This window comes from Balaenoptera physalus (genome assembly GCF_965194825.1).
Source record: "Balaenoptera physalus genome assembly, chromosome: 10".
NCBI lineage: Eukaryota > Metazoa > Chordata > Mammalia > Artiodactyla > Balaenopteridae > Balaenoptera > Balaenoptera physalus.
Window position 1 is genome coordinate 63,067,060 of NC_138889.1, and position 19,293 is coordinate 63,086,352.

Consider the following 19,293-nt stretch of genomic DNA (forward strand, 5'->3'; position numbering starts at 1 on the left):
CTTATCCCACTTACATTTATCTATCTTCCAACAATTATGTTTAGACTACCCACAAAAACTTCATTAGACACAAGTCAGCCGTCATCCAAAACTACCTTTCTTGCTGACAAATTTTGTAATGGAGATAACATGAATTTATTTGACTAGTAAGCCCAGGGAGAATAAAAGTTGCTTATCTGCATTTTATTTATTTATTTTTATTTATTTATTTATTCTGTATTTTTATATTTATTATTTATTTATTTATTTATTTACTTACTTACTTTACTTAACTTACTTACTTTACTTACCGTGTGTCATGTGGGATCTTAGTTCCCCAACCAGGGATCGAACCCTCACCCCCTGCAGTGGAAGTGTGGAGTCTTAACCACTGGACCACCAGGGAGGTCCCAATCTGCATTTTATTTAATGCTGGTAACGCTAAAGACATACCTATTTTAATTTAACCAGTTTTTATTTACCAGAGATTACCCCGGATCATGTGAACTCGAAAAACATTTGAGTTAGTTACTGTATTTATGAGTTTTAGGAATACTTAATTCATAACTATTTATTTTTAAACCAATTAAATAGATCTCTTTTAGAAATTAATTTTAGCATTTCCATCCAGAGGTAGAGAAAGAAAAAAATCACATATATATAACGTGCATCCATAGATATACATAAATGTGCAGACAGACACAGACACTCTATAGCTTCTGTTCCAAAATTTTAGCTATGAATCACATACAACAATATAAAACTCATTAGTTTATAATAACAGTTGAATCCAAGTTGGCAGATGGAACAATTTAAGGTTACCTGCTCCAATGGCTAAAGCTTCTTACTAATATTTGTGGAGAAGACTTTTAAGATTTGTATTTGTCCTTGACAAGTAATCTCCTGGGGTGTTTATATTTCAAAGACATTATAAGATTTACATCTTCAAGGGACAGAGAAAGAATCTAAGTTTTCTTCTTGGGAGTTTTAGTGCCTTTTGGATGGACAGCAGGAAGAGGTCTCCTATCCTCTTCCCCTAAGGGAATGTTTTTCTCATGCCTTTAGCCTCTCCTTGAGTAGTGACAGTAGCCTTGCAATTCAATCTACCCTCCTTAGCTCTCCTTGGCCTTGAGGCATGGAGGACCCTTAGGCAATAGTCAATTAAGCCCTTTATAATTAGTGGCCTAATCTTCTCATTAGACCATTTAGTCTTTATCACACCACTCTGGGGAGATCCTTGGATTATTATGGCAGCTGTGACCTTTTGGGTTGGATACCACAGGCAACACACCACTGAGAAACATGTGAAAGCACACAGTAGCGCAACAGACCCCCAGCAAGCGGTGCTCCTTTCTCAGATGGTGTTACCCACCTGAGTTACGTGGTTAGTAAGCAAGTTACAGGTAAAAAGGGCACTCCCCTTGTTTAATTGCAAGGGCAATCGTGCAATCCTGCCCACTACGCCAATTGTTTTGTGCCTGTCTCTGCCTGTCAATAAGCAATGTTATGGCAGGACTGGCCCTTAAAGTTCTTATTATGATTGCAAGATATCCTGCAGCAATAAGCATCAGGAAACTTTGAAAAAATAAAGGTTCGTCTACAGGACCCGGAAATTACACAGCGTACCTGTGGCCATAGAGCAAGGTTGCCATAGAGAGAGGAAGAAAGAATGTGTGGGCTTGGGGTTCTGCTTTTATTGGCGTTGACGGTGGGGACCTAGGGTTTCAGTCTCACTCTTCACTGATGAATTTAAAACATATGATGGGCTTCCCTGGAGGCACAGTGGTTAAGAATCCGCCTGCCAATGCAGGGGACACGGGTTCGAGCCCTGGTCCAGGAAAATCCTACATGCCGTGGAGCAACTAAGCCCGTGCACCACAACTACTGAGCCTGCGTGCCACAATTACTGAAGCCCGCGCACCTACAGCCCATGCTCCACGACAAGAGAAGCCACCACAATGAGAAGCTGGTGCAGCATGATGAAAAGTAGGCCCCGCTCGCTGCAACTAGAGAAAGCCTGCGCGCAGCAACGAAGACCCAACGCAGCCATAAATAAATAAATAAATAAATACATTTATTTATTTAAAAAACAAAAAAACATATGAGCAGGAATTTAAAGTGTGAGAAGAGAAAAAACAAGTGGCCCAAATGGTCAGTTACTGAGATCAACCAATACCTCTAAAACAAAGGAGCCTCAGTTCCAGGAGGCAGCCTGGCTCTTTATCTAGTGATTTGTTCATTCAAGATATCCTTTGATGTGGCTGCCTCAGTAATCAAAGCTTAAGACAGGCACTTTCATTACAAAAAAAAAAGAACCTAACAGTTTATACTACAAGGGAGAAGTGTTCCAGGCGGAGGGAACAGTAAGTCCAAAGGCCCTGAGGCAGGAATATACTCAGTGCCTTCTAAGAACAAACAGCAAGGAAGCCAGTGGGACTGGTGAGCAGGGAGCAGGGCGCATGGTAGGCGTGTGCGGTCTGGACCAGAACCTAGAAGGCTGCATTAGTCAGACTGGGTAAGGATTTGGGATTTTACTCTGAATGCAATGGAAACTTTTTTTTTTGTTTTTTGTTCAGTTCAGCATCTGATCTAGGAACAGATTCTAAGGACAAGGGAAAGCAAGCAAAGGACATGAAGGTCTATTTTGAACAGCACAAGCTCAAGGCAACCATGACTTGAAGCAGGGGGTAAGTGGTGGCAGAGGGGGCGGTGAAAGGGTAGGAATCTGGATGTAGTTTGAAGGCAGTGCTAATGAGATTTGCTGATGGATTGGATACTGGGTGTGGGAGAAAGGGAGGAATTAGGATGACTCCAAGGGTTTTTGGGCTGAGAAATCGGAAGAGTGTGTGGCCATTTGCTGAGATGAGGAAGGCTATGAGTGGAGTAGGGCTGGAGGGGGATGGGTATAAAAGAATTTTGGAATTGAGGGAAGTAGTGGATTCATGAGATACTTAGTGAATAAAATCTCTAGGGCCTGGGGACTTCTGGGGTGTGGGGAGAGAGGGAGAGGTCAGGGACAAAAATGACTATCAGGTTTCTGGCTTATGGACTGGGGAGATGTTGGCATCATTTTCTGAGACAGAAGAGGGGAAATGTGCTGGCTGGTACTGCAACAGGAAATCTGGGTAGCAGCTGCTGGAAGTGATGCTGATTCCAGCCTGGAATATTCCACCACTTCCATGTTGCTCGCTCCCTCCTTTCTTTGGAAATCTGTTTAAATGTCTGCTTATTAGCAAACCTTTTCCTGACCACCTTCTCTCGAATATGGTTGTCATCCTCACCCCTGTGTGCTCCGTTCCCTTCCCTGGCTTTATTCTTTTTCACCACATTTATCACCATCTGATATTACTGCCTGTTTATGTGATGGTCTCCCACCACTACAAAGTGAACCATATGAGAGCAAGGAATTGTGTCAATTTTGTTCCCAACTTAGAACAGTACCAAGTATCTAGTCAGTGCTCAGGAAATATTTGTAGTCTAAATGAATGGTGAATGCCGAGTAGGGGCTGGGATGATCGCTGGGGCCCCTCTGATTAATTTGAGACTGTCCCCAGTTTGGATTCAGTGAATCTTGTTGAAACTGTCCTGGCCCTGGAGGCTGAGAGCAGAAAGGACAGTGGCAGAGGAGATCCGGGAGCTGGAGTGAGGAGGAAGGGGTAGAGCCTCAATATCTCCACCTGTAAAATAGAAATGTAAAATGAAGTATGACTTCCCTAAGGGGCTGTGAGTGAGGATTGGATGTGGGAGAAATATTTGGATTAAGGTTCCTAGAGTGCAGGGTAGGGGGTGCAGGCAGGAAATGTTTGCAATTTAGTAATAAAGGGTGTTTTTTTGTGAAAGGTTGGTTGTCATTGGGGTGGAAGGAGGCTGGCCTGCCTGGAAAAGCCCAGGAAATGGAAGGGAAGGGCAGAGCACAGGTTAGGGGGCAGTTAGGTCCTGGGGCTGTAACTACCCATGACAAGATTGGGGCAATTTGTGAGCTGGGGTGGTGAAGCAGTCAGGAACTCACTCCCTGGTCTCCATCCAACATTCCTGGCTCCATGAGGGCACTCCTCCAGGGGGAGGATGGAGGGAGGGCAGGGCAGACTGAGGCTATTATTTTCTGGAAGAAGAGATTGATGCCCAAGTGGGAGAAGGATGGTACTAGTGCCCATGTCCTAATCCCCAGAACCTGTGAATGTTACTTTGTATGGCAAAAGGGACTTTGCAGATGTGATTAAGGTACAGATCTTGAGATAGGGAGATTATCCTGGATTATCTGAATGGGCTGATATCATCACAAGGATCCTTATAAGAGGAAGGCAGGAGATCAGAGAGTCCGGTAGAAGATATAAGGGTGGAAGTAAGAGGTTGGAGTGATACAAGGAAGGGGCCCACAGCACAGGCATACAGGTGGTCTCTGGAGGCTGGAAAAGACAAGGAAATGGATCTTTCCTGAAGCCTTCAGAAGGAATGCAGTCCCGTTGAAACCTTGATTTTAGACTTCTGACCTCCAGAACTGTAAGAGAACAAATCCATGTTGTTTTAAGCCACAAAGTTTTCGGTAGTCTGTTATAGCAGCCATAAGAAACTAATACAGATCCATGGTCACCTGGGGATTGATGGTGGACTTGGAACTGGATTAGAACCCTGTTAGTCCAGCTCTCTCAGTCGAAGCCTCCTTGCTCCCTCTATGCTTCGGCCAAAGCTTCCGGGTCACTGTGCAGCTCCCTGGGACAGTAACTGAACCCTTATCACATGTATTTCATTTGACCTTGACAAGAACCCTGTGGGGCAGACAGCCCCTACTTTACACATAGAGAAACTGAGGTTCAGAGGTGAAGTGTCTTGTCCAAGGTCAGAGCACACAATGAGGAATCAATGAGCTAGATCCCCGATCCAAGTCCTCTGCCCTTCCCTGAACAGTACAGATACCGCATGTGTCCAGTATTTTGGTCTCTCATTCGTTCATTCAACAAATATTTATTGAATATCAGCTGATGCCTGGCCACTGTGCTCAGTGCTGCGGAGCCACTAGTGAACAATCATGACGTCCAGAGACTAGGAGTCCTTTGTTCTTGCATCTGTCCACATAGGTCAGTCAGGTCATGATGTTCCTGTAAACCTCCAACAAGACAAATATTATTCTCTGTTCTGCAACTTTTTATCTCTATATGAAGGGAAAAGTGTTATACCTTTAAAGGTCAGAGCCTTGAGAATGGACTATCATGTATATTTCAGACTATAGGCAGCATTCTTTTTTTAAACTAATTTTTATTGGAATATAGTTGATTTACAGTGTTGTGTTAGCTTCTGCTGTACAGCAAAGTGAATCAGTTATACATATACATATATCTGCTCTTTTTTTGATTCTTTTCCCATATAGGTCATTACAGAGTATTGAGTAGAGTTCCCTGTGCTATACAGTAGGTTCTTATTACTTATCTGTTTTATATATATAACTGTGTATATATCAACCCCAATCTCCCAATTTATCCCTCCCCCCCACACAATAGGCAACATTCTTAACTTGAAGCAAAAGCAATAGAATAAAAAGGTTAAAGTAAAAGAAACAGATCTAATGTGGAGTCAGATTTGTTCTTCTCTATTACGCCTGCAACCACCATGCCACTTTTTTTTTTTTTAATTAATTAATTTTATTTTTGGCTGCGTTGGGTCTTCGTTGCTGCGCGCGGGCTTTCTCTGGTTGTGGCAAGCGGGGACTACTCTTCGTTGCGATGTGCAGGCTTCTCATTGGGTGGCTTCTCCTGTTGCGGAGCACGGGCTCTAGGCACGCAGGCTTCAGTAGTTGTGGCTCACAGGCTCAGCAGTTGTGGCTCGCGGGCTCTAGAGCGCAGGCTTAGTAGCTGTGGTGCACGGGCTTAGTTGCTCTGCGGCATGTGGGATCTTCCTGGACCAGGGCTCGAACCCGTGTCCTCTGCATTGGCAGGCGGATTCTTAACCACTGCACCACCAGGGAAGCCCTACCATTCCACTTTCTGTCTCTATGAATTTGACTTCTCTAGGGATCTCATATAAGTGGAGTCATACAGTCTTTGTCCTTTTGTGACTGGCTTATTTCACTTGGCATCATGTCCTCGAGGTTCATTCATGCTGTGTTCTCAACAGCTTTTAAGGTAAAAACTGGTATAAAGCTTGTTAAAACTATACATAAGGACTGAGGGAGCAGAGCAAAGGTGAGGCTGTGAGGTAAAAACTGGTATAAAGGTTGTTAAAACTATACATAAGGACTGAGGGAGCAGAGCAAAGGTGAGGCTGTGAGAATGTGGTCAGCAGGAGGGGCCTTTGCTCTGTGCTTTCTCACAACAAACAAGGAGCAGCCCTAAGACTGCACCCCACCCCCACAGAGCACCCCTGAAGGTTCATTTCTCCCCAACCTCCACTGAAAGCCTGCTGGACTTCCCTGGTGGCGCAGTGGTTAAGAATCTGCCTGCCAATGCAGGGGACACGGGTTCGAGCCCTGGTCCAGGAAGATCCCACATGCCGCAGAGCAACTAAGCCCGTGCACCACAACTACTGAGCCTGCGCTCTAGAGCCCACAAGCCACAACTACTGAGCCCACGTGCCACAACTACTGAAGCCCGCGTGCCTGGAACTCGTGCTCCGCAACAAGAGAAGCCTCCACAGTGAGAAGCCCTTGCATCTCAACAAAGAGTAGCTCCCTGCTCGCCGCAACTAGAGAAAGCCCATGCGCAGCAACGAAGACCCAACGCAGCCAAAAATAAAGTTAAATAAATAAATAAATAAATAAAAGAAAGCCTGCTGACGTCTCTGGGTCTCTCTGCCTGGGTCTGTCCAAGTGTGTATGACAGTGTGATTCAGTGTGTGTCTAGGCGTGAGGACATAGGCATTGCCTGTGTATTAGTTTTCTATTGGTGCTACAACAAATTACCACAAATTTTGTGGCTTAAAACACATGTGTATTATCTTATAGTTCTATAAGTTAAAGTCCAACTTGGGTCTCACTGGGCTACCATCAAGGTGTCAGCAGGGCTGTATTCCTGTTATCAAGTCCAAGCCCATACTGCTCGCTGCACGACAGGCCAATAAATGGAGAGGTGTGTTGTTGGGGCAAGGAATAGCGACTTTATTTGGAAAGCCAGCAGACTGAGAAGATGGTGGACTGGTGTCCCAAAGAACCATCTTGCCTGAGTTAGAATTCAGGCTTCGTTTATACTAAAAGGGGAGGGGGTGTGGCTGGTTGTTGCACACTTCTTGGTTCAGGAATCCTTTGTTCTTACAGCTGTCCAAATCCTGGTCACATGCTGCTGTAAGCCTCCAACAAGACAATTGTTACTGTCTGTTCTGCCACTTTTTATCTCTAAAAGTGTTGTACCTTTAAAGGTCAGACCCTTGAGAATGGGCTGTCCTGTGTATTTCAGGCTCTAGGCGAAATTCTTTTAGTGATTAATTTACAGCAAAAGCAATGGAATACAAAGGTTAAAGTAAAAGAAACAGATCCAAAGATTTGTTCTTCCTTATTACATTTCCTTTCTAGAGGCTCTAGGCTGAAGATTACCTTACCTTTTCCAGCTTCTAGAGGCTGCCTGCATTCCTTGGCTCATGGTCCCTTCTTCCATCTCCAAAGTTAGCAGCATAACATCTCCCTGTCTCTTCTTCCTTTCTCACATTGTTTTGTTTTGTTTTCTGACCAAAGCTCTTGGGAAAGATTCTCAATCTAAATCCTTAATTTTAAGGATTCGTGTAAATAGATTGGGCCCACCTGATAACCTGGGCTACCCTCCCCATTTTAAGGTCCTTAAACTTAATCACATCTGCAAAGTCCCTTTTGCCATGTAAGATAACATGTTCACAGGTTCTGGGACTAGGATGTGGACACCTTTCGGGGGCCTTTATTCTGCCTAGCACCCTTGTGTGTGCTGGGAGTGTTCAATGGTGACTGTATGTATATGTTCGTGTAGGTTTGTGTCCCCTCGGCCTTTGCCTCCCATACAGAGGGCCTCTCTTCCCACTTTTTGTTTGTTTTTGCTTTGATCAGAGTGAGGAAGCCTTAGCTACAGTAAGCAAATATATGCAAATCCACCGTGCAAGTAGAGGCCTAGCTGGAGCACTGTTACTGAGCAAGTTCCTGTACCCCTGTCAGGGAAAGTCCCTCCAAGATCCCGGGAGGGAAATGAGCTCTGGCAGTTGCTGAGGAGTCAGAGAAGGGGCTGCCTCTCTGGTCGGGATCGACCTGCCATGGGCACAGACTCCTAGGCAGGCTTAGCTAAAATTGCTACTGAACGCAAGTTCCTGTGCCTGAAGCATAGTGAGGCCAAACAATACTGAAATGTTGGAGTTTGGAGCAGAGAAAGTTTTTATTGCAGGGCCATGCAAGGAGAATGGGTGGGTCATGCCCCCAAAAGCCCTGAACTCCCCAAAGGTTTTCAGCAAGACATTTTTATTTTATTTATTTATTTATTTATTTATTTAGCAAGGCGTGTTTAAAGGCAAGGTGAGGGAGAGGCGTGGTTGGTTGTTGCAGACTTCTTGGCATAGGAATCCTTTGTTCTTGCAGCTGTCTATGTAGGTCAGATCATCATGTTTCTGTAAACCTCCAACAAGACAAATGTTATGCTCTGTTCTGCAACTTTTGATTTCTCTATGAATGGAAGAGTGTTATACCCTTAAAGGTCAGAGCCTTGAGAATCGCCTATCCTGTATATATCAGGCTATAGACAACATTCTTTTTTTTTTTTTTTTAATTTATTTTTTTGGCTGCATTGGATCTTCGTTGCTGCGCGCAGGCTTTCTCTAGTTGCAGTGAGCAGGGGCTACTCTTCATTGTGGTGCGCGGGCTTCTCATTGCGGTTGTGGAGCATGGGCTCTCGAGCATGTGAGCTTCAGTAGATGCGGTGCATGTGCTCAGTAGTTGCGGCACACAGGCTCTAGAGCGCAGGCTCAGTAGTTGTGGCGCACAGGCTTAGTTGCCCTGTGGCATGTGGGATCTTCCGGACCAGGGATCGAACAGGTGTCCTCTGCATTGGCAGGCAGATTCTTAACCATTGTGCCACCAGGGCAGTCCCCAGCATTCTTTTTTTTGTTGTATTCCTTTTTGTTTTGTTTTGGTTTTGTTTTGTTTTTTTAATTGAGGTATAATTGGCATATAACATTTGTACCAGCTGTACAACATAATGATTCAGTATTTGTATTTATTGCAAAATGATCACCACAATAAATCTAGTCAACTTCCATCACCAAACATACACATTTTTTTTCTTGTGATGAGAACATTAAGATCTACTTTTAAAAACAACTTTCAAATATACAATACAGTATTTTTTTTTTAATTTACTTATCTTATTTATTTTTGGCTGCATCGGGTCTTTGTTGCTGCGCGTGGGCTTTCTCTAGTTGTGGCGAGCGGGGGCTACTCTTTGTTGCAGTGCACGGGCTTCTCATTGCAGTGGCTTCTCTTGTTGCGGAGCATGGGCTCTAGGCACGCGGACTTCTGTAGTTGTGGCACATGGGCTCAGTAGTTGTGGCTTGCTGGCTCTAGAGCGTGGGCTCAGTAGTTGTGGCGCACGGGCTTAGCTGCTCTGCGGCACTTGGGATCTTTCTGGACCAAGGCTCGAACCCATGTCCCCTTCATTGGCAGGCGGATTCTTAACCACTGCGCTACCAGGAAGTCCCCAATACAGTATTATTAACTGTAGTCACTATGTAATGCTGTAAATACATTACATCCTCATGATTTGTTTATCTTATAAGTGGAAGTTTGTACCTTTTGACCATCTTCACCCATTTTACTCACCCCTCACCCCCTGCCTCTGACTACCACCATTCTGTTCTTTCTATCTGTGAGTTCAGGTTTTTTCTTTTTCTTTTTTTTTTGGCTGCACTGCATGGCTTGTGGGAGCTTAGTCTTTTTTTTTTTTTAATTTCTTTTTAGATTTTACATATACTCTCACCTTTTATTTATTTTTATTTTTTATTTTAATTTTATTGGAGTATACTTGATTTACAGTGTTCTGTTAGTTTCTGCTGTACAGTAAAGTGATTCAGTTATACATATACATATATTTATTCTTTTTTAGATTCTTTTCTTATATAGGTTATCACAGAATATTGAATAGAGTTCCCTGTGCTACGTAGTAGGTACTCGTTGGTTATCTGTCTTATACATAGTAGTGTGTGTATGTTCATCCCAAGGTCCTCCACGCCACATTTCTCCTTTGGTAACCATAAATTTTTTTTCAATATCTGTAAGTCTGTTTCTGTTTTGTAAATAAGTTCATTTGTATCATTTTAAAAATTAGATTCCACATAGGAGTAATATCATATGATATTTGTCTTTTTCTGCCTGACTTACTTCACTTAGTATGGTCATCTCTAGGTCCATCCATGTTGCTGCAAATGGCATTATTTCATTCTTTTTGATGGCTGAGTAATATTCCATTGTATATATGTACCACATCTTCTTTATCCATTCCTCTGTTGATGGACATTTAGGTTGCTTCCATGTCTTGGCTATTGTAAATAGTGCTGCTGTGAACATTGGGGTGTATGTATCTTTTCAGATTATGGTTATCTCCGGATATATGCCCAGGAGTGGGATTGCTGGATCATATGGTAGTTCTATCTTTAGTTTTTTAAGGAATCTCCATACTGTTCTCCATAGTGGTTTACCAATTTACATTCCCACCAACAGTGTAGGAGGGTTCCCTTTTCTCCACACCTTCTCCAGTATTTATTGTTTGTAGACTTTTTGATAATGGCCATTCTGACTGGTATGCAGTGATACCTCATTATAGTTTTGATTTGCATTTCTCTGATAATTAGTGATGTTGAGCATCTTTTCATGTGATTTTTGGCCATCTGTAGTCTTTGGAGAAATGTCTATTTAGATCTTCTGCCCATTTTTTGAGTGTGTTGTTTGTCTTTTTGACATAGAGCTGCATGAGGTGTTTGTATATTTTAGAGATTAAGCCCTTGTCGGTTGCTTCATTTGCAAATATTTTTCTCCCATTCTGTGGGTTGTCTTTTCATTTTGTTTATGGTTTCTGTTGCTGTGCAGAAGCTTTTAAGTTTAATTAGATCCATTTGTTTATTTTTGTTTTTATTTTCATTACTCTAGGAGGTGGATCAAAAAAGATGTTGCTGCTATTTATGTCAGAGTGTTCTCTCTCTGTTTTCCTCTAAGAGTTTTATAGTGTACGGCCTTACATTTAGGTCTTTGATCCATTTTGAGTTTATTTTTGTGTATGGTGTTAGAGAATGTTCTAATTTCATTCTTTTACATGTGGCTGTCACGTTTTCCCGGCACCACTTGTTGAAAAGACTGTCTTTTCTCCATTGTATATTTAAGGCAACATTCTTAAGGCAAAGCAAAAGCAATAGAATAAAAGGTTAAAGTAAAAGAAGCAGATCAAATATGGAGTCAGGTTTATTCTTCCCTGTTACAGCACCCCTCCTGGGGCTGGCTCTCTAGGGATTTGGAAGAGAATCCACAGCAATCACTTATAACTCATGCAGCCATCCTAAACTCAGAGTCAGGCCCAGGAGAGACTTCAATGACTGTTTGCTAACCAGAAAATAAATGAGGTGTTGAGTTGAAATGTGCTATGTAATTTACGAGGCCCATAAAGTAGAAACAAAATAATACACCAAGAACAGAAGGTTTTTTTTGTTTTTCCTTTTGGTTTTTTTCGGAGTATCAGGGAAACTGCAGATATGGATACAACTTGCTGAAATCTCTCCAACTGAGCATCAGGATGGGAGGTGCATTGAAGGACTACAATGATGACTGATAGTGAACTTTAAACCCACCGCATGGGGAATTCCCTGGTGGTGCAGTGGTCAGGACTCCATGCGTTCACTGCAGGGGGCCCCAGGTTCTATCCCTGACTGGGGAACTAGAATGCCACAAGCAGTGCAGTGGCGAGACCAAAAAAAAAAAAAAATCCACTACATGTTACATATGGACACCCCCCCCCTTCCACATACACACAATTTGCATATGCCACCCACGAAGAGACAGGAAAAGCAGTCAGGCCTGCCTGAGCAGAAAACTCCTGAAACTTACATAGAAACTTACACACACTTTCCACCAATCATTTCCAAGACCCCCCCCCCCCCACTTCCTGCTTCCAAGATAAATATCCCACTCAAAAGCCCAGGAGCAGACACATCTGAACAGTGCCTCCTGTCTCATAATTTGGCTGCCATAAAGTCTTTGCTCTCTGCAAACAACCATTGCCTGCTATTTGGTCTTTCCGTTGTGCAGCAGGCAATCAGCCCATTTGCTCCGTTACAATGACCCTGAGGTAGAGGAATCTTGTACCCCAAGCAAAGGTGTACTCCCTCAGCCAGCCCACCCAGTGGGGCTCTCCAGCTCCCCACAGCATCTCCTCCACACGCCTGCCATGCTCTCCTGCCAAGCAGTCTCCTCATTCACCACACACCCCAGTGCCTGCTCAGGGAGTCCCCTCCCACCAGGAAGGTTTCTTCTTTTCTCCTTTCTCACTCTCTAACTCTGAAGCATGGTTCAAGGTACAGCTGAAGTCTCTCCTGCTCAAGGAAGCCCTTCTCCATGTCTCCTCGTCCTCCTCCAAGGGTATGTGTCATCCTTTGAGGACAGGGTATAACAGAGAATAACAAACCTGACTCCATATTGAATCTATTCCTTTAGCACTGACCTTTGTGCTGTTGCCTGTGCTGAGTTATGCTGGCTTTGCCCCTTTTGTAAAAGAATGTTGCCTATAACCTGAAATATACAGGATAGCCCATTCTCAAGGCTCCGACCGTTTAAAGGTGTCATGCCATTCATGTAGAGACTAAAAGGTGCAGAACAGAGGATAACATTTGTCTTGTTGAAGTTTTATGGGAATACTGTGACCACACCTACACGGACAGCTGCAAGAACAAAGGATTCCTACACCAAGCCACACCCCCTCCCCTTTTAGTATAAAAGAAGCCTGAATTCTAACTCAGGTAAGATGGTTCTTTGGGACACTAGTCCACCATCTTCTCGGTCTGCTGGCTTTCCAAATAACGTCACTATTCCTTATCTCAACAACTCATTTCTCGATTTATTGGCCTGTCATGCAGTGAGCGGTACAAGCTTGGACTTGGTAACAAGGGCACCGTTTTTTCATCCTGTCTCCTCTCATTGTGCCCATCACCAGGATGGCCACAAGGAGGCCCGCAAGCATGGCCATGCCCCAGGCGCACCACACTCTTTCAGGCCTTAGTGCTTTTGCTCATGCAGCCCCCTCTTGTCTAGACTGTCCTTTCCTGACTTCTCCTTCAAAGTCTCGTCTCCCTGAGGATCCCTCCCCACCTCCACACCCACATGTTACCCTTCTCTGCTCACTGCCCCCACTCTTCTCAGAATCTGTCTCTAGTGTAGCAGTTGTCACACGAACACACGTCTGATGAATTCAGTTCCATTAGATTGAAGGGAAGAAAAGCCCATCTTTTATAAACATTTCTTGAGTGGCTACTCTGTGCCAGGCACTGTGCTGTGTGCTAAGGAAATAGACATGAATCAGAGACCTGCCCTCAAGGGCCTAATGATTTGCTTGATGCCTCCCAAACTAGACTGGGGGCTTCCAGGGGATGAGAACTCAGATCAGACTCCTCTGTGGGTCCCCCATCACCAAGCACAGACTGGCTCATAAGAAAGCTTTGTGGAGCGAATGCAAGATTGACCTTCCTGAGTTGTAGCTTCAGCTCGGACAAGCCACTTCACTTTCCAGAGCCTCACATTCCTCATAGGCTAACTGGGAGCAGGATTTCCAGGACTGGGGTGAGGATAAGAGGAAATGACAAGTGTGAGAGCTCTTTGGAGACCAAATATCCTTAGGTATACGTAAGAGACGGTGACTGACATTTCCCTCTGTCCCCTACCAGGGCCAGCCATACTCCTCAAGGACCATGGAAGCAGCCCTCACTAGCATTGAATTCACATCACTCAGGTCTAAACCTTCCTGGATCCTGGAGAAGTCTCTGCACAGAGCCATGGACTTCTCTCTCCAGCCTATGGGCTTTGGATTTATTTCTGACTGTTGGGAAATCCCCATCCCCATCCTGGCTTCTGCTTTCAGCCCAGGCCCTGGCTTGGGTAAAACACATCTCAGGACAGAAAGGGCCAGGTCAGGGAAGTGCCTTCCAGGAATTCACACCAGAGCTGGAGACATGGTTGGGATATTATGTCAGAGAAAATGAAAGCTGGGGGAGGGGGAGGGGGAGGGACCTGCCTCGGGTCTCCAGAAAGTCAGTAATAGAGCCAAGGTAAGTCCCAGGATGCCTGGCTCTCATCACATCCACTCTATCTCAGGACCACCAAAGCCCTACCCCATCAGAGTCCCCCTAACGTTCCTTCTCATCTCTCTGTCTACCCCGAGACACTTAGTTCTGCCCAAAAAGATTCTCAGTGTTCTCCAAATACATCATCTGCTTTTAACTCCGTGCCTTTGCATGCAATACGCCTTTTTGTGCATCCCCTTCTCCCACTTGTCTACTAGGTAAACCCCTACTCATCCTTCAAGGCCCGTTCAAATGTTTCCTTCCTTCCTTCAAAGTCTAAACTCAGTTTATCCAGAATCCACTCATCTCTCTTTCCTCTGTGTTCTTATAACACTCTCTGTATACACTGATTTTAACATTTACTACCCTCTTCTATAATTGTCTATAACTGTCTTAGTCCTCACTAGACTGTATTTTCCTCTAGGATAGGGATTATTTCTGCTACATCTCTCTGTCCCCAGGGCCTATCAAGGTGTCTGGCACTCAGTTGGCACTCAATAAATGTCGACCAAACAGTGGAACAGATGAAGGAATATGAGGCAAATTTTTAACCTTTTTAATTTTTATATTTTTAAGGAATATGAGTCTTTATTTATTTATTTGGCCATTCCATGCAGCTTGCAGGATCTTAGTTCCCCAACCAGGGATTGAACCCGTGCCCTCGGCAGTGAACGCATGGAGTCCTACCACTGGACTGCCAGGAAATTCCCTCAGAGTCTTAGTTTATTATCCTTGAAATGAAAGGAAAAAAAAGTCAAGCACTTGGCAAGGATAAATGGTGGATAATGAATGTGGCACCATCACTGACTCAGTTGCCTGAGCCAAAAATAGGGTATCACCCCAAATTTCCACTTCTCCCTCTTCCTTTTCCCCTTCCCCCATCACCATGGCTTGTTTTTTTTTTTAAATTTATTTATTTTATTTTTGGCTGTGTTGGGTCTTCGTTGCTGCGCTCAGGCTTTTCTCTAGTTGCGGTGAGCGGGGGCTACACTTCGTTGTGGTGCGTGGGCTTCTCATTGCAGTGGCTTCTCTTGTCGCGGAGCACAGGCTCTAGGTGCGCGGGCTTCAGTAGTTGTGGCATGAGGGCTCAGTAGTTGTGGCTTGCGGGCTCTAGAGCGCAGGCTCAGTAGTTGTGGCACACAGACTTAGTTGCTCTGCAGCATGTGGGATCTTCCTGGACCAGGGCTCGAACCCGTGTCCCCTGCATCGGCAGGCAGATTCTTAACCACTGCACCACCAGGGAAGCTCACCATGGCTTGTTGAACCTGGCTGAAGATATAGGTAAGAAACTCTAGGTTACTGGGGGATTTCCATCAGGCCAGAGCTGTCAGGAAGGATGGAGGCAAAGGATGCCGGATGTAGGGATCCTGTAACTAAAAGAACCAGAGGGGGTGACTGATGGGGACACTGAAGGAGCAGATAAGGGATCGAGAAGGGAGAGGTCAAGGGTGGGTTCTGGGGACTTAGAAACCACTCAGTCTCTGCCCTCAAGGAGCTCATGGTCTGCTGAGGAAACAAATAGAAACAGTTTTATACAGAACTCCACTGTAGTGCAGCACTACCTCCTTCCTGATACCCCTTCTTCACTTGGCTTCCAGGATACCACCCAATTTACCTGGCTTTCTGCTTATCTTTTTGGTCCTCCTTCTCAGTTTAGTTTGCTGCTTCTCCTAGTTTCCTCAAATTCTGAATTTTGAAGGAAACGATTTTCCATCTACACTCACTCCTTTGGTGGGCTCATCCACCCTCATGGCTTTAAACACCATCCATGTGCTGATGACTCTCAAACTGATATTTCCAGTCTTGATCTCTCCCTTGACCTTCAGACCTATATGCCCTCCTGCTCCCTCAACATCCCTACTCTAATGGACATCTCAAAGTCAACACACTCAAAAATGAGCTCCAGATATTTCCCCCCAAAACCAGCACCTCCCTTGTCTTTCCAACTGGTCTCCCTGCTTCTGCCACTGTCCCCACTGAATTTTTCTTCATAAAACAGCCAGAGTAACTCTGTTAAAATCTAAATCAGATTGTGTGGATCCTCTGCTCATAACCCTTCACGGGATCCTCAACATGGGGTAAAACCGCAGTCCTTATTGTGATCTGCGAAGCTGTACTTTCTGGCTCCTATCTCTATCCTCATCTTCTCCCATTCTCCCCATAGAACACTATGCTCCAGCCATTCCAGGCCCTTTGCACTTGTTCTTTCCTTGATGCTCTTCCCTAAATATCAGAATAGTGACCCCTTTCTTTTTTCTTCAGATCTTTTACTCAAAGGTCACCTTCCCAGTAAGGTCTTCCTTGCCCCCCCCTAAGTGAAAGGAAACATCTCCCCTATCAACGTTTTATTCCCACTTCTCTGACTTATTTTTTCTCCTTAATATTTACTGCAGTCTTAAAACTATATATTTTATTTACCTATCTTCTTTATTTATCTCTCTTATTAAAATGGAAGCACCATGAGTCTCCTCATGATTTTTTTTTGGTCTGTTTTGTTCACTATTGTGTATCCATTACTTAGAATAGTGGCAGGCATATGTAAGGTACTCAGTAGATATTGCTTGAATGAATGAAAGAAAAAGGTGGACATTTCCAAGGGGCAAATTTTACTCTTTAATGAAAAACTTTATAACAACCAGAGCTGCTTGGCAACAATGACAGTCGATATGCACAGTACACTACCTCTTAAATATGTTATCTCATCAAATCCTCACATCAGTCCAAGATTCGAAGAAGGCTGGGCAGAGATTATGATGCTGGTTGAAAAGGAAACCGAGTCCAGACATGGAAAAGGGATTTGTTAAAGGTCACACATTTGGTCAGGGCAGGAGTGGAACTATCTATGGATGACTGCTGGCCTTGAAAGGGGCTGGTGAGTGATGGAGCTCAATGGGGGTTGGGTTTGAAGGACTTCCGTTGCCAGAAGGCATAAGAATCTCTGAAAGGGAAGCCGAGTCAGAGGTTAGTAAAACGGAGGCATCAGCAAAGGACTGGGAGAGAGATGACAAGGCTGACAGCTAAGCGGATTTAGCCCAGTCCGGGAGAGGGCAGCTGAATTTCCCAGCAGCAGAATGCTGCGCCTGAGATTGAGTAATCACTTAAGCCCTTACAAAATCTGGAATGCAGAACTGGAAAGGCAGTCTTAAGAGACCAGTGAGTCCACTGCAGGTGTACAGAGTCTGGCTTCCCCACTGGACTGTGAGGTCTTTGAGGACAGGGACCATGTTTCTAGATTTAGCCCCAGCTTCTAGCAGGGCCTGGAATATGGAATATAGTAGGGACTCAAATATTTCTGTCGAAGAAATACATAAATGAATGTATGCGCCCAAACGGGAAACTGAGGGGGGAGACAAGACAAACAGGAGGGGCGAGGCGTAAAATCACCCAGCGATTCTGGGGTAGAAGCAGACTAATTTTCCTAGGACGCAGCAGGACAAACAGTCCTAGTAGTAACGCTGCTTGCCGCCAGGTGTTTTTCAACACGGATTGGCAAGCAAATACCGCCTGGGGACAGAAAGGCGGGGCTCAGTGGGGCCGTTGGGGCAGGTCCAGGCTGGAGAGACCGATTGGCTGAGGCTCAAGGCGGGGCCGATAGAGCAGGCGCGCCAAATTTCCACCCAACACGTGACTAACGTGTGTAACGTCACTTCCAGTCCGGTGGGCGGGAGCGGGAAACAAAAGAAGACCAAGGACGCATGCGTTTTGTGTGTCCCAAGTTTTGGTGGGTTCTTCCGCTCAGGCAGAGTGAAGTGCTTCCGGGTCGCCGCCGCCTGCCGCCTCCCGGCGCGGTAAGTACATAAGACAGGCTGCTGTTGCTGTCTCTTTGCCCATTCTTTCCTCTCGTCCCCAGAGAAACCTCATTCCCTTGACCCGCCTCCTCAGGAGCTGCCTGTTCACACTCCCTTAAACATTAAAAGAGTTCCAGCTCATTGGCCGCTTCCTCGAAACTAAGCCCCACCCCGTCGCACAAGATCCGTCACTCATTGGTGTCACTTCCTGTCACCCAGCAGTTCTTCCAGTTAATTGGCCTTATCCAGGCCCCGCTCCTTTCTCGGTTAGCAACCCCAAATACCTGCCCGAATCCCGCCCATGCCTTCTTCCTGTTGGTCAACTCCACGGTCATTATCATAATAAGCCGAGAATGGGCGGTGGCTTTGCGGTGAGGAGTTGGGCTTTCGGAGCCGCAGGCTCTGGCCCTTCAGTGCTTATGGGACTTGAGAGAGGGTTCTGCTGTGCCTCTTAAACGCGCCGGGCAGCTGAGCTCCATGGAAGGGCAGCGGCTGGCCCCGGATTGGTTAAGTGCGTTTGGGCAAGAGCAGAATTAGACATAGATTCTTTTCTCCTGCTCACCTCTAGTGCCCGGCCTGGATCTCTTCCCCGCGAGAGTTCTTTGCCCAACTCAACCGTGGCACCTAGAGCCAGTCGTTGCCTGTCGCTGGGCCTCAGTTTTCCTGTGAGCTGAAAGGTTTTAATTCAGATTCTCTGGGACCTTCCTGTTCAGCTCCCTCAGCTGCTGAATCTGAGCTGAATACTTGTTCTCTTACATGTTAGTTCATGTAGTCTTTCATCTGCTCATGCATTTACTCATACCTTTAGAATGTCTTACTGAGCCATACTTGCACGTGATAACACCTCCCCTCCCTGCCCCCTAGTTTGGCTGTGGTTCATTATAGAGGTGGTTAGGGTCCAAAATTTCTGACACTGGGTGGGTATGGTGTGGGCGGCATGGAGGAGCAGAAAGTAGGTCTCAGTGTTTGGAGGAGGTAGAGAGAGTTTCAGTAGAGTCCTGCTGTCTTTAATTTTGTAAGGCTAGTCTGCATTCTGGTTTCCTCTCTCTACGTTTGGCTTCCATTCTCTTCCCTCCTTGAACAGCTTACAAACAGCTTTACTTATCCATAAAGTAAATTACTTAATTATCAGAATAACTATGAGGGTGGCATAATTTTTATTGTCCCCATTTTACAGATGAGGAAACTGAGGCTCACTGAGGTTAAGTGACTTGGCCAAGGTCAAACAGCTAGTAAGCAGTGGAGCCAGGACTCAAACCCAGGTCTGTCTGCTTCT

At 45.1% G+C, this 19,293-nt stretch overlaps 1 protein-coding gene across 10 annotated transcripts in view; it reads left to right on the forward strand.

Moving 5' to 3' along the window:
- Positions 1-19,293, forward strand: part of ANAPC15 (anaphase promoting complex subunit 15) — a 71,199-nt gene that overhangs the window by 50,094 nt on the left and 1,812 nt on the right. For 2 of the 10 annotated variants that reach the window (XM_082411473.1, XM_082411475.1), the window contains exons 1-2: positions 17,905-18,017; positions 19,195-19,279. The exons of 1 other annotated variant lie outside the window; for it this stretch is intronic. Coding sequence is in view for 2 of the 9 variants with exons in the window: in XM_082411469.1 (XP_082267595.1) it covers positions 17,945-18,017 (73 nt within the window). In the remaining 7 variants the exon portion in view is untranslated. Of the gene's footprint in view, positions 1-17,886; positions 18,018-18,536; positions 18,683-19,194; positions 19,280-19,293 lie in introns of those variants that run through there. 7 more of the 10 variants (XM_082411474.1, XM_082411476.1, XM_082411469.1 and 4 more) reach the window with 5 other exon arrangements.